Source organism: Calypte anna, chromosome 4A (assembly GCF_003957555.1).
Source record: "Calypte anna isolate BGI_N300 chromosome 4A, bCalAnn1_v1.p, whole genome shotgun sequence".
In the NCBI taxonomy this organism is placed as follows: Eukaryota; Metazoa; Chordata; class Aves; order Apodiformes; family Trochilidae; genus Calypte; species Calypte anna.
This window is the reverse complement of record NC_044248.1, coordinates 1,899,621-1,915,278: the sequence shown is the minus strand read 5'-3', so window position 1 is coordinate 1,915,278 and position 15,658 is coordinate 1,899,621. Positions and strand designations below refer to the sequence as shown.

The 15,658-nt window shown below is 51.4% G+C and overlaps 1 protein-coding gene across 2 annotated transcripts in view; it reads right to left on the bottom strand.

The window, feature by feature from the left end:
- SHROOM3 (shroom family member 3) overlaps window positions 1–15,658 on the bottom strand; it is a 44,881-nt gene that overhangs the window by 13,215 nt on the left and 16,008 nt on the right. For both annotated transcript variants that reach the window (XM_030450241.1, XM_030450243.1), the window contains exons 3-4: window positions 8,533–8,664; window positions 2,887–6,124 (exon numbers count right to left, since the gene is read on the bottom strand). In XM_030450241.1, the coding sequence (XP_030306101.1) occupies window positions 2,887–6,124; window positions 8,533–8,591 (3,297 nt within the window). In that variant the 5' untranslated portion in view covers window positions 8,592–8,664. The remainder of the gene's footprint in view (window positions 1–2,886; window positions 6,125–8,532; window positions 8,665–15,658) is intronic.

Genomic DNA, 15,658 nt, shown 5'->3' with positions numbered 1-15,658 from the left:
GCTTTTTTGGTCAGTGTTGCTGCAGAGGGAGGGTAAGTGCAGATCTTGATTTAGGAGCCTGGGAGCTGGGAGATATGCAGGCTGAGGCAGACTGAAAAAGCAGAGAGGAAGGAAGGCTGAGAATGTGTTCTGAAGGCTGAGAGCTAATAATTCCACACAGCTATCAAATTCCTGGTATCTTTAAACAAATTCCTGCAGTGACATTGCCATGTGATTTATATGCAGCCTGAAAGGAGCATCAGATGCTGGACACAAGGCCTTGAAAAACAGACACTGAGGCAAAGAAGTTTGTTGCTAAACTGGAAATAAACGTTTCCCACAAAAAGATCTCAGAAAGGCAAAATAAAAATTAAATAAATCATATAAAAAAAACACCCTGTTGTTTTGACCTTGTCCCCTGCTTTTATAGCTGTGGGTTGGTATCAGAGGCAGATCAGACACAAATCTCATTAAGAGAGCACTTAAACATACACTTCCCTTTCAGACACACTCATGGACTGGACTACAAACCTTGGAAATTAAACATGCTTTCTTGAATTAGGATTTAGTAATAGGATTTTCACAAGTGCCATGCTGGCTCTGGGAGTAAATCCCCATTCCAGAAGTGGATACAGCTAAATCACTCTGGGAAACAGCTGGAAGGGCTCTTTCTCCTATACTTGAACTAAGGCCCTGTGAGCAGGTCTGCACTGCTGTTCATCACCTTCCTCCAGACAGCAACTCTGGTCTGGCTGCTGAACATGTGCAGGATTAAGAATGAGCCAGAGGAAAATAAAGATCTTGGGAACCACTCTGTATGTCCCCTGCCCAAAGAGAGGGGGCTGGGTAAAAATGAACTTGGGCTGCTCGTGGTCCCCTCGGTCATTTAAAAAGACATTTTAGTGATTCTCTTCTTTTGGGATGGCTGTTTTTGCTGCTGTTCTGACTGGTCTGGGAGACAGAGCTGCAGCCTGGCCTCCACCCTAACTTTCTTAAGGACTGTCCTCTTCACCATCAGCAGCTGTGACAGAACTGCAGAGATAAGCCTGATGCCTGGCTGGTGTGGAAAAATACTGGTGATGGGATGAGACAGCAGTGGTTGGGGAAATGCATTCCAGTCACTTGATATTCACAAGCTGCTTTTCTAATTCTATTTAAAAATGCAGTGTGGGATCTGAGGTCTGTTGAGAGAGGACAGAGAGTAAGTATGAAGCACACCATGAGTTTGGGAGGATGGCTCCTTCCCCCATCCCCTGTCTGCCTGTTTCTGAGGCACTGCCCAGGCCTCCTCCTTGGCTGCACACAGATCATCTGTCCTGGGCCAGCAGCAAGTGCAAGAGTAAAAGGAGATGTCCTGGATCTCAGCTGCCTTAAAAATGTGTGCCAGCGTCCAAACACCCAGAGTATGTGGAGTGAGGAGCCTGTCCACACGTTTGGGTTGTCCTCTCTCCCTGTGATAAATGGAGCCCAACATGGAAACGGGGATGGGGCAGCAGCCCCAGCACTGCTCCCCCACTGCAGTTACCTAAATAGGGCTGAACAGATGTCAGGCAGCTGAGGAGCCAGCCTGGGCAGTTGTTCTTTCAGAAGTTGGACTGCTTCTGCTATTTACCATCATCAGAGACAGTCGGATTCCCTGTTGGTGACATCAGGGCAATGTTCCCAAATGCCAAGCAGGGGACATGGGAGGAGTGGCCAGGGTCTCTGCTCAGTTTTCTCTGCAATGTTTCTCTCCAGGGCTGGAGGCAAAACATAATGGTTACTTGGCAGTGCCTCCACTGAGCACTTCCCAGCACTGTCAGGAACAGCAGGAGCCAGGATAATTTCAAGCAGCCTTTAATTTTCTCTCCTTCGCATCAGGAAAGTGGGCAAAGGCAGATGAGCAGCAACAGCCCATCACCATTGTCATGACCACAGAATCCCAGAATCATCTGGGTTGGAAAGGACCTCTGAGATCACCAAGTCCAACCCTTGATCCATTACCACCACAGTTCTCAGGCCATGGCACTGACTGACACATTCAGTCTCTTCTTAAAAACCTCCAGACACGGAGAATCCACCCCCTCCCTGGGCAGCCCATCCCAATGCCTGATCACCCTCTCTGTAAGGAATTTCTTCCTAATATCCAACCTAAACCTCCCCTGGCAGAGCTGAAGCCCATGGCCTCTTGTCTGACTGATGGAGAAGAGCCCAACCCCCCCCCTGGCTCCAACCTCCTTTCAGGGAGTTGGAGAGAGTGATGAGGTCTCCCCTGAGCCTCCTCTTCTCCAGCCTGAACACCCCCAGCTCCCTCAGCCCTTCCTCACAGGACTTGTGCTGGATCCCTTCACAGCCTCCTTGCTCTTCTCTGGACCTGCTCCAGCACCTCAATCTCCTTCCTGAGCTGAGGGGCCCAGAACTGGACACAGGACTCAAGCTGTGGCCTCACCAGGGCTGAGCACAGGGGCAGAATCCCTTCCCTGGACCTGCTGGCCACGCTGTTCCTGAGCCAGCCCAGGATGCCATTGGCCTTCTTGGCCACCTGGGCACACTGCTGGCTCCTCTTCAGCTTCCTGTCAATCCAGACTCCCAAGCAGAAGATAGACAGATCCCAGCAGAAGGGCAATCAGTGCTTCTCTGAGTAAGAAGACACCTCAGGTGTAATGTCAGGAGCAGCAAGAACACCACTGTAAGCCTCAAGATAGCCCCAGCAGTGAGAAAGCTGAAGAGCAGCAGCACCCCACCAGCAAATGTTCAGAGCAGGCACCTGGTAATTCAAACAGACACAAGGTTTCTGTCTCACCATACAGGTAACCTCTCTAACCAGCAAAGTAACAGTGGTGACTGAGCATCAGCTTGTCCTCTGATGTCCTCTCTGTCTCTCAGAGGGGCTGACAGAGCACGTGTGACCTGGTCCCACACACATACCTGGTGTTTCTTATCCGCCGTGGGAGACGACCTGGAGCGTACGTGCACAGGGGCTGTCTGACTGTCGTACCTCTCCAGCAGGTCCTCCACAGAGACTGACTTCCCAGATTTCCTGCCAGAGCTGGGTGTTTCCAACACCTGCTCCTGCTTCCCATAGCAAGGCCGGCCCTGTGAGCCCGGAGGGTCTGTCTGTGTGCCTTTGGTGAGCTCTGGTTTGCCTCTGTAATCCCAGCACCTCTCTTTTTTCAGTCTGCTGGTGACCGAGCTCTCCTGCTGCCCCTTCTTCTCATCCCCCCCTGTATCCCAGCATCCCAGCAATCCAGGAGGAAGGGTAGAGGACATCCTCCCCGCCCTGCCCACCCGCTCCACAGACTCCCTCCGGCGGTAAAGGTTCTGATCCTGGAGGGAATTCATGCTGGAGGCAGAGGAAAGGCTCTGGCTGTCTGGGCCTCCCAGGTGTAGGTAGGAGGTGTGGGAAGGCTCCCTCAGCAGCCCCAGCTCCTGGGAGGACGGGCGTCTCCCCGTTTTCCGCTCGATGTAGTCGGCCAGGGCGTTCTGCTGGAGCTGCTTCAGCTGGGGCTTGGAGAGGCTGGCGGTGGAGGCAGCTCTGCCATCCCTCTCAAAGATCTTACGCCTGTCGGCCACCGTGTTCTCCGGGAAGACGAAATGGATGCTTTTTTTCTGGAAGGAGAAAGGGGAGGACTCCCCGTCGGAGATGCCCACCTCGTTCATCTTCTCTGGCTCCGAGTAGGATCGCTTCTTCTGCTCCGCCGTCAGCCGCTTCCGGCCCCCGATGCGCAGGACGTGCTGAGCCTTGGGGTGCTCCAGGGCAGCCAGGCTGCCTTCTGTCGGGGTGACACTGTGCCTCTCCTTGGGGGTGTGGGGAGATGCTGCCACACTCCTTGTGCCCACGTGGGCTGAGGCGGGTCTCTGGGCCGTCCTCTTGGGTGTGCTCCCGAAGGGGGGGCTGATGCGACGGAAAGAAGTGGCCCTCAGCACCTTGGATTGGGCATCTTTAATGCTGTTCCTGTAGGCCCTGTTAAAGGGTGTGTCCAGCTGTGACCCGTGGGCATCCTGGATGTTATCCTTCCAGAGGATTTCCTTCTCAGGCTCACCTCCCAGCTGGAATGTGCTTTTACTCCTGGGTAACTGAGCTGCCCTTATTTGCACCTCATTTTCAGGACACAGGGTGTAGTATTCGCTGGGTCTCCCCTGTTTCACTGCAGCCACCATCTGCAGCTCTACAGGACACCAGTCGGCCTCTTCCAGCTTCCCATTCCTGATGGAGGGGCTGGAGACCCTGCCTGGCTCGCTGGGCTCCCGGAGCTTGTTCCTCATGTCCTCCAGGCTGTGCAGAGAGCACCTTGCACTGGGGGGCTGGCTCAGCCTGCTGGGCCCGTAGTGCTGCCCAAAGCTGAGCACTCCTGCACTCTGGGGCCAGGGAGTGCTCTGCTCCCTCTGCTCAAACTTGCTGACCTTCTCCAGCACGGAGCAGCGGGGCTTGCTGGCCTCAGGTTTGCCATAGGGAAAGCTCTGGGTGCTGCTGGAGCTGAGACGGCTCCTCCCAAAATCTGAGGTCTTTGGGGGAGAAGGAGGCTCTTCACACTTTGGCTCAGCAGCATGGAACAAAATGAGACTCGTGCCTTCCTCCTCCTGCCTCCCATAGGCTGGAAGGTCCACATCACTCCACTGTTTCTGTCCCTGTCCTCTCTGATCCTTCTCCTCTTTACTGCTGCTGTTCAAGAAGGAGAGTTTGGTGGAATAAACCTCACCTGGTTGCACCTCTTTAAGCTCAGAGCTGCTTTGCCTCCTGGAGCAGTCTGGGATGTTCTGCAAAGAGGAGAAGCCATACTGCTTGGCCTTGCTGTGCCCCCAGTGGTGGTGAGCAGTAGCAGCAACATGTCTCTCAATCTGTGTGTTGCCATTTTTGTCCTCCCGGGGTTCAGCTGTCCAGTCCTCTTTGGGCTGGTAATGGGTTTTTCTCTCACTGGCATCCCTCACCTGGGGCTGTGGGACTTGAAAACTGTGTCTGGAGGCTTGTGTGGCACTTGTTGGCTCTCGGTTGCTGTGTGCTACCTTGTAAGGGGGTAACAGCTCCTCCTTTCTAGACGTGGTCAGGCAGACCTCTGGGACTGCCGTGCTGGGAGGTTTTTGCTGGAGAAGATTTTCTGCAGCATCGTGCTTCCTCTCAGCTCCTGGGGGCTGGTAGAAGATGGTTGATCTGTTTGTAGTGCTTTGGTTTCCATTCTCATCACAGCCCAGGGTGCTGCTAGTTACAGCCTTGTCGTAAGAGACTGGAAGAGGAGCTGGGTACCCACTTTCTTTGGCCAGGGCTGGATAAAGTGTCCCATTACTGCTTGCAGAAGGCTGGGGCACCTGGGCATAGTGAGGCTCCGGGCAAGGTACTGGGTAGACACCAGTAGGCAGCAGGGGCTGCCCTGGCTGGGCTGGCTGGGAATAGCTCTGCTTGGGCTTCACAGTGGGGCTGCTCTCTGGGCTCTTCTCCACCAGGGTGTGCAGATGCCCTTCTCCAAAGGGGGTTTTCAGCAGAGGTCCCTGGGACAGGGTGCTGACGAGCAGAGGCCAAGTCCCTTTGGGCTGTGTTCGACCCAGCTTGTTCAGATCAAAGCTGGCACAGGAGCTGGGCCTCTCGTGGTGCTTGATGGCTGCGTAGCTGTCGCTGCGAGCAGGAGGCAAGGGAGGTCCCTTGGGGGGGTGGCTCTTGCTGTCCCAGGAGCCCTGTGCTGGCTGTGCCCAGGAGGGAGCAGCACTGTGCCTGCTGAAGCTGTGGAACCTGCCCTGGGCACGACCCTCGGGAGAGGTCCGGGCCTCCCAGCTGGGCAGCAAGGTGGGGGACTTCACCTCGTACTCCTGGGAGATCCCTCGCTGGGCATCGTAGACTGTCTTGATGTACCTGATGTCAGCTTGCCTCATCCCCTCCTGCTGCCCTCCCCGGGAATGCAGATCCATGGAGCAGGAGTGCTCCTTGCTGAAGGGAGGAGCGGGGTACTCGGGGATGCTGGAGTTGGTGGAGAAGGAGCTGTAGGCAGAGTCTCTCTTGCTGTGAAGGTGGGAGAGCTGGTCGATGCTGTTGGTGGATTTGGCTGGGGACAGGTGACAAGGGTGGTAGCTGGGGCAGGAGTGGTCCAAGCTCTCCATGCTGCCCCGTGAGCTGTACTGGTCAGGACTTCTCCTCAGGTAGCCATGCTCATAGCCAGAGAGGTCACTGGTTGAGGAGCTGGGGAAGAGTGAGAGAAGAGTAAAAACTCACTGTCAGCAGAGGAGAGGCGCAACGACTTATAAGTGAGCTCAGAAGCAAGATGTTTAGTTTTGAGAAGTGCAGATGAAACCCCATATTTGGGCCTTACTCCATTCTCTGCTTGCAGTCATCCCAGTTCACAAAGAGGAACTGCCTGACATTGCAACACATGGCTCTTATTTACCAGGGTAGGGTGGGAGGGGAATGCAGACAGAAAGACAGTGCATCTCTGGAGCCAGGGAGGATCATCCCCACCCCTCAAACCTATCCAAAGCACTTGGAGAGCTGAATGAGCAGCAATGCCACCGAGGAGGAGGAGAGGAGCAGGAGAGGCATTTTGGGGGGAATCTAATCTCCTTCTTTTTTTCCCGTTTCATTTCTTTTTATGGAGATGAAGGCCATGCCCTGGCAGGCTTCCTGGAAATCCAGCTGTCTCAAGGAGAGTTTGTTTGCTGCGAGAAAACTAAACTGACAGGGCAGAGAAGAGCTGCATGTGTTTGGGCCTGGAGGCAAGAGGGGGTGCCATGGCAGAAAGAGTCTGAGGATGTCCCAGGAAGTCCCCACAGCCACCTCCTGACACAGCTCAGCAGCTGCAGGTCCACCTTGGCACCTGCTCTGAGACAGATGAGTGCTAAAAGAGCACTTGTGGCCACCAGAGATGTCTTCAAAAAGGCTATTCAGAGCTCTTGCTGTCAGTGGGAAGGGAGCTCCTTCTCCTAGACAAAGTTCTTACACCACCTCACATGGGGATATCACAAATTTCTGTGGAGTTTCCCCTGGTTCATCTCTTCCTGAGGACTGCAGAGCATAGCCAGAGGATTTCACTTTCCTTCCCTTTGTTCCCCTCCCTGAGATATCACTGTCATTAGTTCCCTGAGCAGCTACATGAGATGTCCTGGCAGAGCCACAGGAGAGCACCATGAAAGGCAAGTCTGGTGGCCCAGGGTGGCAGGGCAAAGCTCAGAGCTGGAAGGAGAAACTGAGAGGAGCCTGGTTTTGCTAGGGTGCAAGCTGCAGCCAGTGGCAAAGGGAAAGGAAAACTCCATTTCTGAGTGGGATAACAAACCCAAAGGTGTTCCAGGAGGTGGGGGAGCTGGGGATGCACGGCAGCCCTGGGGGTGAAGGAGGCAGCAGTACATTTGCTAAGAGCCTCCCCTGAGGAAGTCTGCTGAAGAATCTAAAGCTGCTTCCAGATCATATCCCAGCCACAGTCACTTCCACCCTGCTGGATTAACACCCACAGGCCCAGAAAATGGCTGCTAAGGATGAGGAGAGGCAGAAGGGGAAAAAGCAGCAGAGAGATGCAGGGGAACACAGAGGCAGGCAGAAAGAGATGTCACAAATCTCAGGCTAAAGCTGCTTTAATCATTTAAATGCACCACTCTATTTTAGGTTTAAAGAAATATCTCCCTGGCAATGCCCAGAGCAGCTGGGGCCAGCTGGCCACTAGATGTTCCCCATGCTCCTCTTCAGGCCTCAGGAGACAAGGCCAGGCTGCCAAAGGCTCTGCCAGGAGCTGTGGCTGGGAAGCAAAGTCCCTCGGGGGGAAATGAATTTGCTGGAGCACGGTCTGTGCTGAAGGCCAGAGACAAACATACATTTTTTCTGCAACCATTCCCTCACTTTTTTTTAATTCTCTGCTCTCTTTTTCCTCCCCTCTGCCAAGGCTCAGTCTTGACTGTAAAAGAAATGATGCTGAAATCCCAGTGGCTACAAGGGAGTGTTTTCCTGCTCCTGAAACCCTCCTACCCTTTCAGGGAAAATCCTCCCAGGGAAGAATTTAAACTTGTCCCCTCTCAAGCTGCCCCAGGGTTTACCTCCAGGAACCTCTGGGGCTGCTTGTGGTAGCTGATGGGTATGTCTGGCCCAGGCAGCTCTCCTCCCCACTACTCACCATACTGCATGGCCTCACTAACACCCTGACAGTGGATTTCCATCTTGACAGGGAGAGGGATTTTTAAAGTAATTAATTTCTTAGCTGTTAATCACCTCACAGAGCATTTTAGGGCAGGAAAACATGGCCACTTTATCTGGGTAACCAAACAGGAACCAAGGCCTCCCTAACTAATCCTAACCCTGGCTGTTTGTAAACCTGGGAGGCAACCAGTAACATTTTCCCACATCTTTTATCCCTTCTCTTCTGTGTTCTAGATTTAGGCCTTGATCTTGTAATCAGTACCATCAAGACACATCCTTGGGCATGAGGCAGAGCCTCCCTGAGGCCAGCATGACACAGGAACAAGGGTGGACACAGGACTGGGGAGCCTGATTTCTGCACCTGTAGGAGCTGTGTCAGCACAGGGCAAAAAATACTGAACAAAAAAAGCACACACACACATTTACATCTCTGCCTACACAGCACAGGGCCACAGCTGTGCAGTGCTTACCTGGAGTGGTAGGACTGATGCCAGGGGGTGCCAAGCATACCCTGAGATATTTGCATCATGCTGGGATCGGGTTGGTTCTCCCCAAGTTTGGTTGAATGCCAGGAGTGAGGTCGGCCTGGAGTTTCACTCCGTCTAGGTAAAAGCAGAAGGGTTTTGAAAGTCAGGAACCAGCCAGCTCTTCCGAGGAAGATGAACAAGAAGTAACACCAACAGCCACGTTTACACCTGCTCCTGCTCACTGCTGGCTCACTGCTATGTTCTTGTCTCTTCCAAGCCAATGGAGCAGCCATCACCCACCATTCCAGACCTTCACAACAACCCACTCCCCCCCGTTTTTCCCAGGCCACAGGCATGAGCAGACAAGCAGGATAGCACTGAGGGGGGGGTCTTCCCCTCCACCTCCCAACCAGGAGTGGTACCCCTTGGGGATGAGCCTGGGGACCCCTTCCCAGGGCTGAGCTGAGACGACAAGCTGTGTGTGGGCTCCCATGCACTGCACCAAGCTCCTGCAGGAGCCCTTTTCTCCAAAGAATCATGGAATGTTATCACAGTGTCAGGGCTTGGAAGGGACCTTTAGAGCTCATCCAGTCCAACCCCCGTGCCCCAGCAGGATCCCCCAGGGCAGGACACACAGAACACATCCAGGGGGGGTTGGAAAGGCTCCAGAGGAGGAGACTCCAGAACCTCTCTGGGCAGCCTGGGCCAGGGCACCCTTACCCTCACAGGGATGAAGTTTCTCCTCATGTTGAGGTGGAACTTCTTAAGTTCTAGTTTAAACCCAAAGGGTTTCCTTCATTTGAAAGGTTTCCTTCATTTAGATGACTTCTGGGAAGGTCATCTAAAGAATCAAACACCATGAGGGGGCAGGAGCCCACGCAATGCTGTTCCCACCTCTCCTCAGTGCTGATAAAAAGGAAGGAAGAGATGTGACAACCAAGTGGCAGCAATAAGAGAGTCCCTGGTGTCCCCCAGGGCCTTGCAGCCAGCTGTCCCCTGCAGCCTGTGAGCCTGGCTGGCTCCCCTGGCATGGCATGGCACAGCTGCCCTTTGGTGGCTTCAGTCACCATGGCTAAGGAGGGCTTCCATCAGCTGGTAGGAGGAAAAAAAACCACTGACAACCTTATTTAAAGCACATGGAAAGTCAGAGCAGAGGATTAGAGATCAAGCACCCTGAACATGCCACACAGGCACTCTTTCACCCCTGCCTTTGGGTTTGTCCTTAATCCTTTCCTTGAGGGATCTCTCCCCCTGCTCTTTCCAACTCCTCCTGAGAGAGGGAGGAGCAGCACTGGACCCGTGTACCACTGCTGGGGTACCACTGCCTGCAGGGCAGCCTCAGACACCTACTGAGCATAAATGCAAGGGGAGAATGTGACATATCTTTAAAGTCTTTGTCTGACTGAAAGTTTCACAGTACAGCACATCCTAAGTCAGTAAGTAGCTTAAAATGTCCTCTGTGGATGTAAACCAGACACCAAAAGAGGACTCTCCCAGTACTGCCTGGGCTTCTGAAAAATAACTCAGGAAAATGTACAAAGTGACAAAGGGACTTGTCAGGGTCAGATCCCTTCCTGGCACAAGTTAGCACTGGCACATGGGAAAGCAATGGCAGAAAGTGAGAGGCAGAACCATTTCCCCAGTAGGTTTTCCAGAATTTTGGACTGCAGAAGCACAGCTCGTTCTCTCCCCAGCAGCTAAAAGATGAAAGGAAAAGAGGCACTCGTTGCCTTTGAATGTTTGTTGTGACAGGACTGTCTTAAGGGAAGCTGAACTGGAGGTGGACAGGGGGGTGAGCTGAACCAAGCCCCACCTTATCACTAAATGTGTAGGTGTGTTTCAAACAGAGCTCTTTTGTTAAGCTCCTTGCCCAGGGAAACAAGGAAGCTGAATACTGCAGGATGGGAAGGTGACAAAACTGTTCATTCAGAATAACCCCCATTCTTGCCTGGCCTGTTGCAGAGATTTAAAGACTCTCATTGTACTCTGGAGTAGTACAAGCCCCCAGCATTATTTTTTTCACACTGCATGATCACAAGCAAAACTGGTTATCCCTTCACTTGATCTGCAGTAAAAAGCTGCAAGGGAGCTGCCCAGTCACAGGTATTTTAAACCTTTTTTTGGTCAATATCCTTGTAATAATACAACACATGGGCAGTGAAGCTGTGAACTGAAGGCAGAAGACAAGCTGTACCAGCTCAGTGCGGGATAACCTTGCATTGTTTCCACACCTACCTGATCCTGGAAACGTGGATTAAGGGTAACTGAATCTGAGCTGAGCTTAAACCACGAGAGGAAGAGCTGTGGTCCACATGATCTCCAGCTCAGGTTGCAGGTGAGCTCCAGGGAGGCAGAAGGATGGAAGTGTGCAGGGTCTGTGCACACACACGTGCACTGAAAGGCAGAGAAAGGGGACCCTGACCCATCCTCACTGAGGCAACCTAGAGACTCTCCTGGAGCCAGAGCCCTGAAGGTGTGAAAGAAAGGCAGAGCTGATGCTGCCAGTGTGTGGGAGTGCAGGGAATGCCAAGAGGCTCCTAAGTTCAGCTTTCTGTCACACCTGAAAACAGCACCTTGCTTCACCCAACTTCCTTAAGCTTAGTTTTAATTATTATTATTGGCTCATGAGGACTAGAACTGGAGTGCAATGTCACAGTGAGCCCCACAGAACAGCTATCTCCCACTGCAGATGGATGGGAGCTGAACAGGGTTAATTTGCCAATTTTGCAACAGGTTTTGGTTACATCTGCTTTACTGCAGAGCACAGCTTCCAGGAGGCAATAAAAACCAGTGCAAGATCAAACTCTTTTTGGCAAGTGGGGCAGAAGTGTTTGTGTAAAGCCCCAAACGTCACAGCCTGATTCATCCCAGACACACTGACTGAGTGATACAACTTACAAATGCAGCAGCTGATTCCTGACTTGAATGAAGACAAATAAATCATTAGATCTCTAATTAGTGTAAATTTGGTGCAGCTCAGTAGTCTTCAACAAAACCAGGAGGAACAGCTGACATTTTGTCCTAGGAAGCTGTAGGATTTAAAAGTACAGAACAGTGATAACAAGACCACTTCAACCCCTGTCCTTGGGACTGGTTCCACAAGGGCTGCACCTGCACCATACTTGTGAAAGCATTTGGACAACCTTATTGCTAAAAAATTCTCCATTTCAGGTAATGGAGAAAGTGATCCCTCTGTTGTAAATGCCAGGGCTGGAAAAGAGACTCCCAGCTCCTCACGGACACCTCCAGTGATCAGATAACCTGGGCATCCAGGTCAGGCTGGCACCATGACAAATGCCTCAGAGCAAAGATACCCAGAGAAGTCAGAGGACCCTGATACAACGCCGGCACCTAAACAGGCTCTGAGGCAGCTGCAACACTGATTACATACCAGATACTGCCAAACTCACCCTGTACACTGGGAAAACCAAAGGGAAAAGAATAGTCTTTAATCTTGTCCAGCTGCTGTTATCTGGGTGCTCCTTGTTGCTATCCCAGTCACAGCATTTTCAGACAGAAACGTGACCAGCACATTAGCAGTCTCCTCTAAGACAGTCTGGCACAGGCTTGGTGCTGGGCTTGTCTGGGCTGTAAGGACCACACTGACATTTCTGAGACCATTAATAGCTCTGCAGCTCTCTCTTATTAGGAAGAGCTGTGTGTGTTCTTCTCTGTAATCTCTCTAGATTATTTTTATGCTTTGAATGCAGAACAGTAATGGAACTTTATAAAGACACCTTGGCATTAACTCTGCAAATGAATCAGCATCTAAGGAACAGCCATCCGAAGCTTGCTTCACAGTGCAACAGAAAAGTTGATTTATCTTTTTTTCCCAAGGTTACACACCAAAAACCATACAGGACAATGAATTCAGTCTACTTTCCATTCTTTACATACTGTTCCTCACTGAGCCAGAGTACATGCACGGCCTGAACGCTTTGCAATTCAAATACACTCCAACCCAGTCTCCCCCAAGAGCACACAGATACTTCTGTGCAAACAGGCCTCTCTCTAACCAAAGCCAACAACCCAGCTTCTTCAAATTACCATTTTCTTTTTTTCTACATTTGCCTAGAAGAGGTCTGTTTGTTTGTTTGTTTTTCCTAAACCTCCAAGTAAAGCAGTTTGGGGGAAAAAAGTCAAAAAGAGACAAACCTGTTCAAACAACCCCTGCAGATTCCTCTGCTCCAGGTTTCTGACAGCAGCCCCCAGTGCTGCAGGTGGATGACTGGTGTTATGCCCAGTTTACAGGACCAGTTTCTATGGTGGGATGAGAAGCAGAAAGGAAGCAGTTCCCAGCCACGTCCTGGTTGCTGACAGAGCAGGATCCTGGGGCACAGCATGGGATGTGCCTGCTGTGCAGATCTGACACAGTGAGACAGCAGCAAAGCAAGATGCTGAAGACTGAAAAGAGTGATTTCACAGGGGAAGCACCTTCTCTTGGGAAACACAGACTGAATTTTATCCTTGCAGACAACACCAGGGTGTAAACCAACATTTTAGGAAGCTAATGAGTCAAAGCAAGGGAGGGGATGTTGTGGCTGACCAATTAGCAGCTCAAGAGTCATCAGTGTCCCAGTAAATCCATCCACTGCTACTGCACCAAGCCCAGAGAACTTGCAGGGAGTTAGGTTTGCATCAGCCTCACATCTGCCAAACCCACGTGCAAGATGGCTGCACACAGACCATTCATCTTCTGCCACTGACCTTGTGCTCATTTTTCCTCTGTCCCAAAACCCTCAGCAGAGACAGGGAATGCTGAGGGGTAGCAAAACCTTTCAGGAAAAACATGTCTTCCCTAGGAGCAGAACCCACCTGTGGATCCAGGCAGGAGCAGCAGTCGTAGGGCCACACTCTCCTTGACCTGCAGGAGGGTTTTGACTGGTGGCATTAACATGCCCAAGAAAGATGGGAAGACAAAGAGAAGAGACCCATCCATGGCCTGGAGAGTCACTGTGAGCCCCTGCAGAGCCTGGGAATGTGCCCTCCCCCAGCAGCTGTGTGGGAGACTGATGCCCATGAAATCAGTGCCCATCCTTACCACATCATCCTTGCAGTGGTTAAGACTTGGAGCTAGTGATAGTTCTCAACTAACAAGCAGCATGTGGCAGGGGTAGTTTGTCCTGAGCCATAGCCCAGAGCAGTAAGCTCCTCAGAGAGAGATCCTGAGCACAGCAACTCATGTGAACCCTCCTGGGGTGACTGGGTACCTGCATCAGCAGAAAGCACAGAGAACCACCTGAATGTCCATGGGTACAGCCCTGTCTCCATCACGGCCACATCTAAAAGGAGGGCTGGCAGAACAAGGACACGTTCTACAGACGTGCTGCTGCAGCCCCTGTGCCTGGGAAGCAGGAGATGAAGGAAAAACTAAAGCACTCAGAAGCCTATTAGGATTTCAACAGAGTGAGGCCACAATCTCCTCAAAGCAATGTCGCTCTTCATTAGGGCTCAGTCATGGTTCTAAATATAAGCACAACAGAGGAGGCCAGTGAGAAAGAAGTTGGTCCAGAATGGCATCAGCTTGATGTGCCTTTCACTGAGCCTCTGTTCAGGCTCACAGAGCCCTTCTGCTAAATTCCAGGCCAGGAATGATCTGGAGTGAGCTCTGTCTTTTCACAGTGGTGACTAAAAAGAAGGAGAACTCATTAGAAAGAGACAAAGTGTATGAAATGGTACTTCATGTCATGGGTCTTGGGCAAGAGTGTTTCCTCACCTATAAAGGAGAGGAAGAGTTGCACCCTTCACCCCTCTTCATGCTCAGATTAAAACTTTCCCAAAGTAAAAAAGTGAAAAATAAAGAGTATCTCAGATCTCTATTTTGACAAAGTACTTGCCACAGGATATTCTATCTGCACTGTTCCCTCAGGCCTGTGGCTGAGAGATGCAGAAGCCAAGACAGCCTCCAGCCTGGTACTCAGAGCATGTGTAGGGTAGTGTGAGGAGCTGGAGGGCAGTGGATTAAAGATTCTCTGCAACTGTGCTCTTCTAGCTGCAATTTTACTCTGTTTCCTTCACCAGAAAAAGGGGAAGAAAGAAGAGACATGGAAAAGGGACAGCTGACTGACTGACAGTCTTTGAGAAGGACCCTATTCCTCTCCTCTCCAGGCACTCACCTCATCTCTCAGAGCAGCCAGACCCTGCACTGGTTCCCCCTGCCTGTGGCTGCACTGATTTATCCATACTGATGACTTGGCCCCATGGGCTTAATTCAAATAATTTTTCTTCATTCTTCTCCAGTCAGTAAATTAGTTAAAAAGACAGAAAAACAAGCATAGCTTAGATTCTTTCACACCCTGGTATCAAACACACAGCAACTTGCAACAGGAGAGGCTTAGAAACAATGGAAGGAATGTGTTTTCTGAGCCTCCTTCACTGCTTAGGAGGAACTTGGTGGCTGGCAGCAGAAATGCTGCCCTGTGAGCCTGATTATCCAAACCCAATGAGGACAATGAGTCACTGCAGGTAACCAAGGGGATTTTCAGGGCAAGCTCTTCAGCCAGGAGCTGGCTTCTCCTCTTGGGTTCTAGGGCTACCCATCCCAGGGAAAGTTAATAAACTCAACCCCAAAGGGCTGATGTAGAGATGATAAACAGGAGAGGAGAAGATCTTTTAGGTACTGCAAGAAACTAATAAAAGGCAAAGGGTATCAAGGAGAGTTTAAACTTTCAGCTAGTCAGCTGAACTCATGATTTACTCCTAGCCAGGAATTCACCTTCCAACTGTTGCTGCAGGGAGCAGGTGGGACAGGCAGCTGTCCTTGTGTGTATCACTGGGACTTACACTGGTGAAATAGCAAATCTGCAGTGAACTAACACAATCCAAGGCAGAGAACAGCTAAGAAACCTGTCCTCAGCCTCAGGGAAACTTTCAGAGAATTCACAGAACCACAGAACTATCAGAGTTGGAAGGGACCTCTAGAGACCACCCAGTCCAACTCTCCCACTAAAGCAGGATCACCTGGAGTACATCACACAGGACTGCCACCAGGCAGGTTCTGAATATCTCCAGAGAAGGGGACTTCCTAATAGAGGACTTTACAACATTTTCGTGGTGCAAGACACCTCTGCATCTGAATTTCTAGACCTACTTCTTCCCATCTCCCCTGGCAGTGATGTGGCTGCACTGG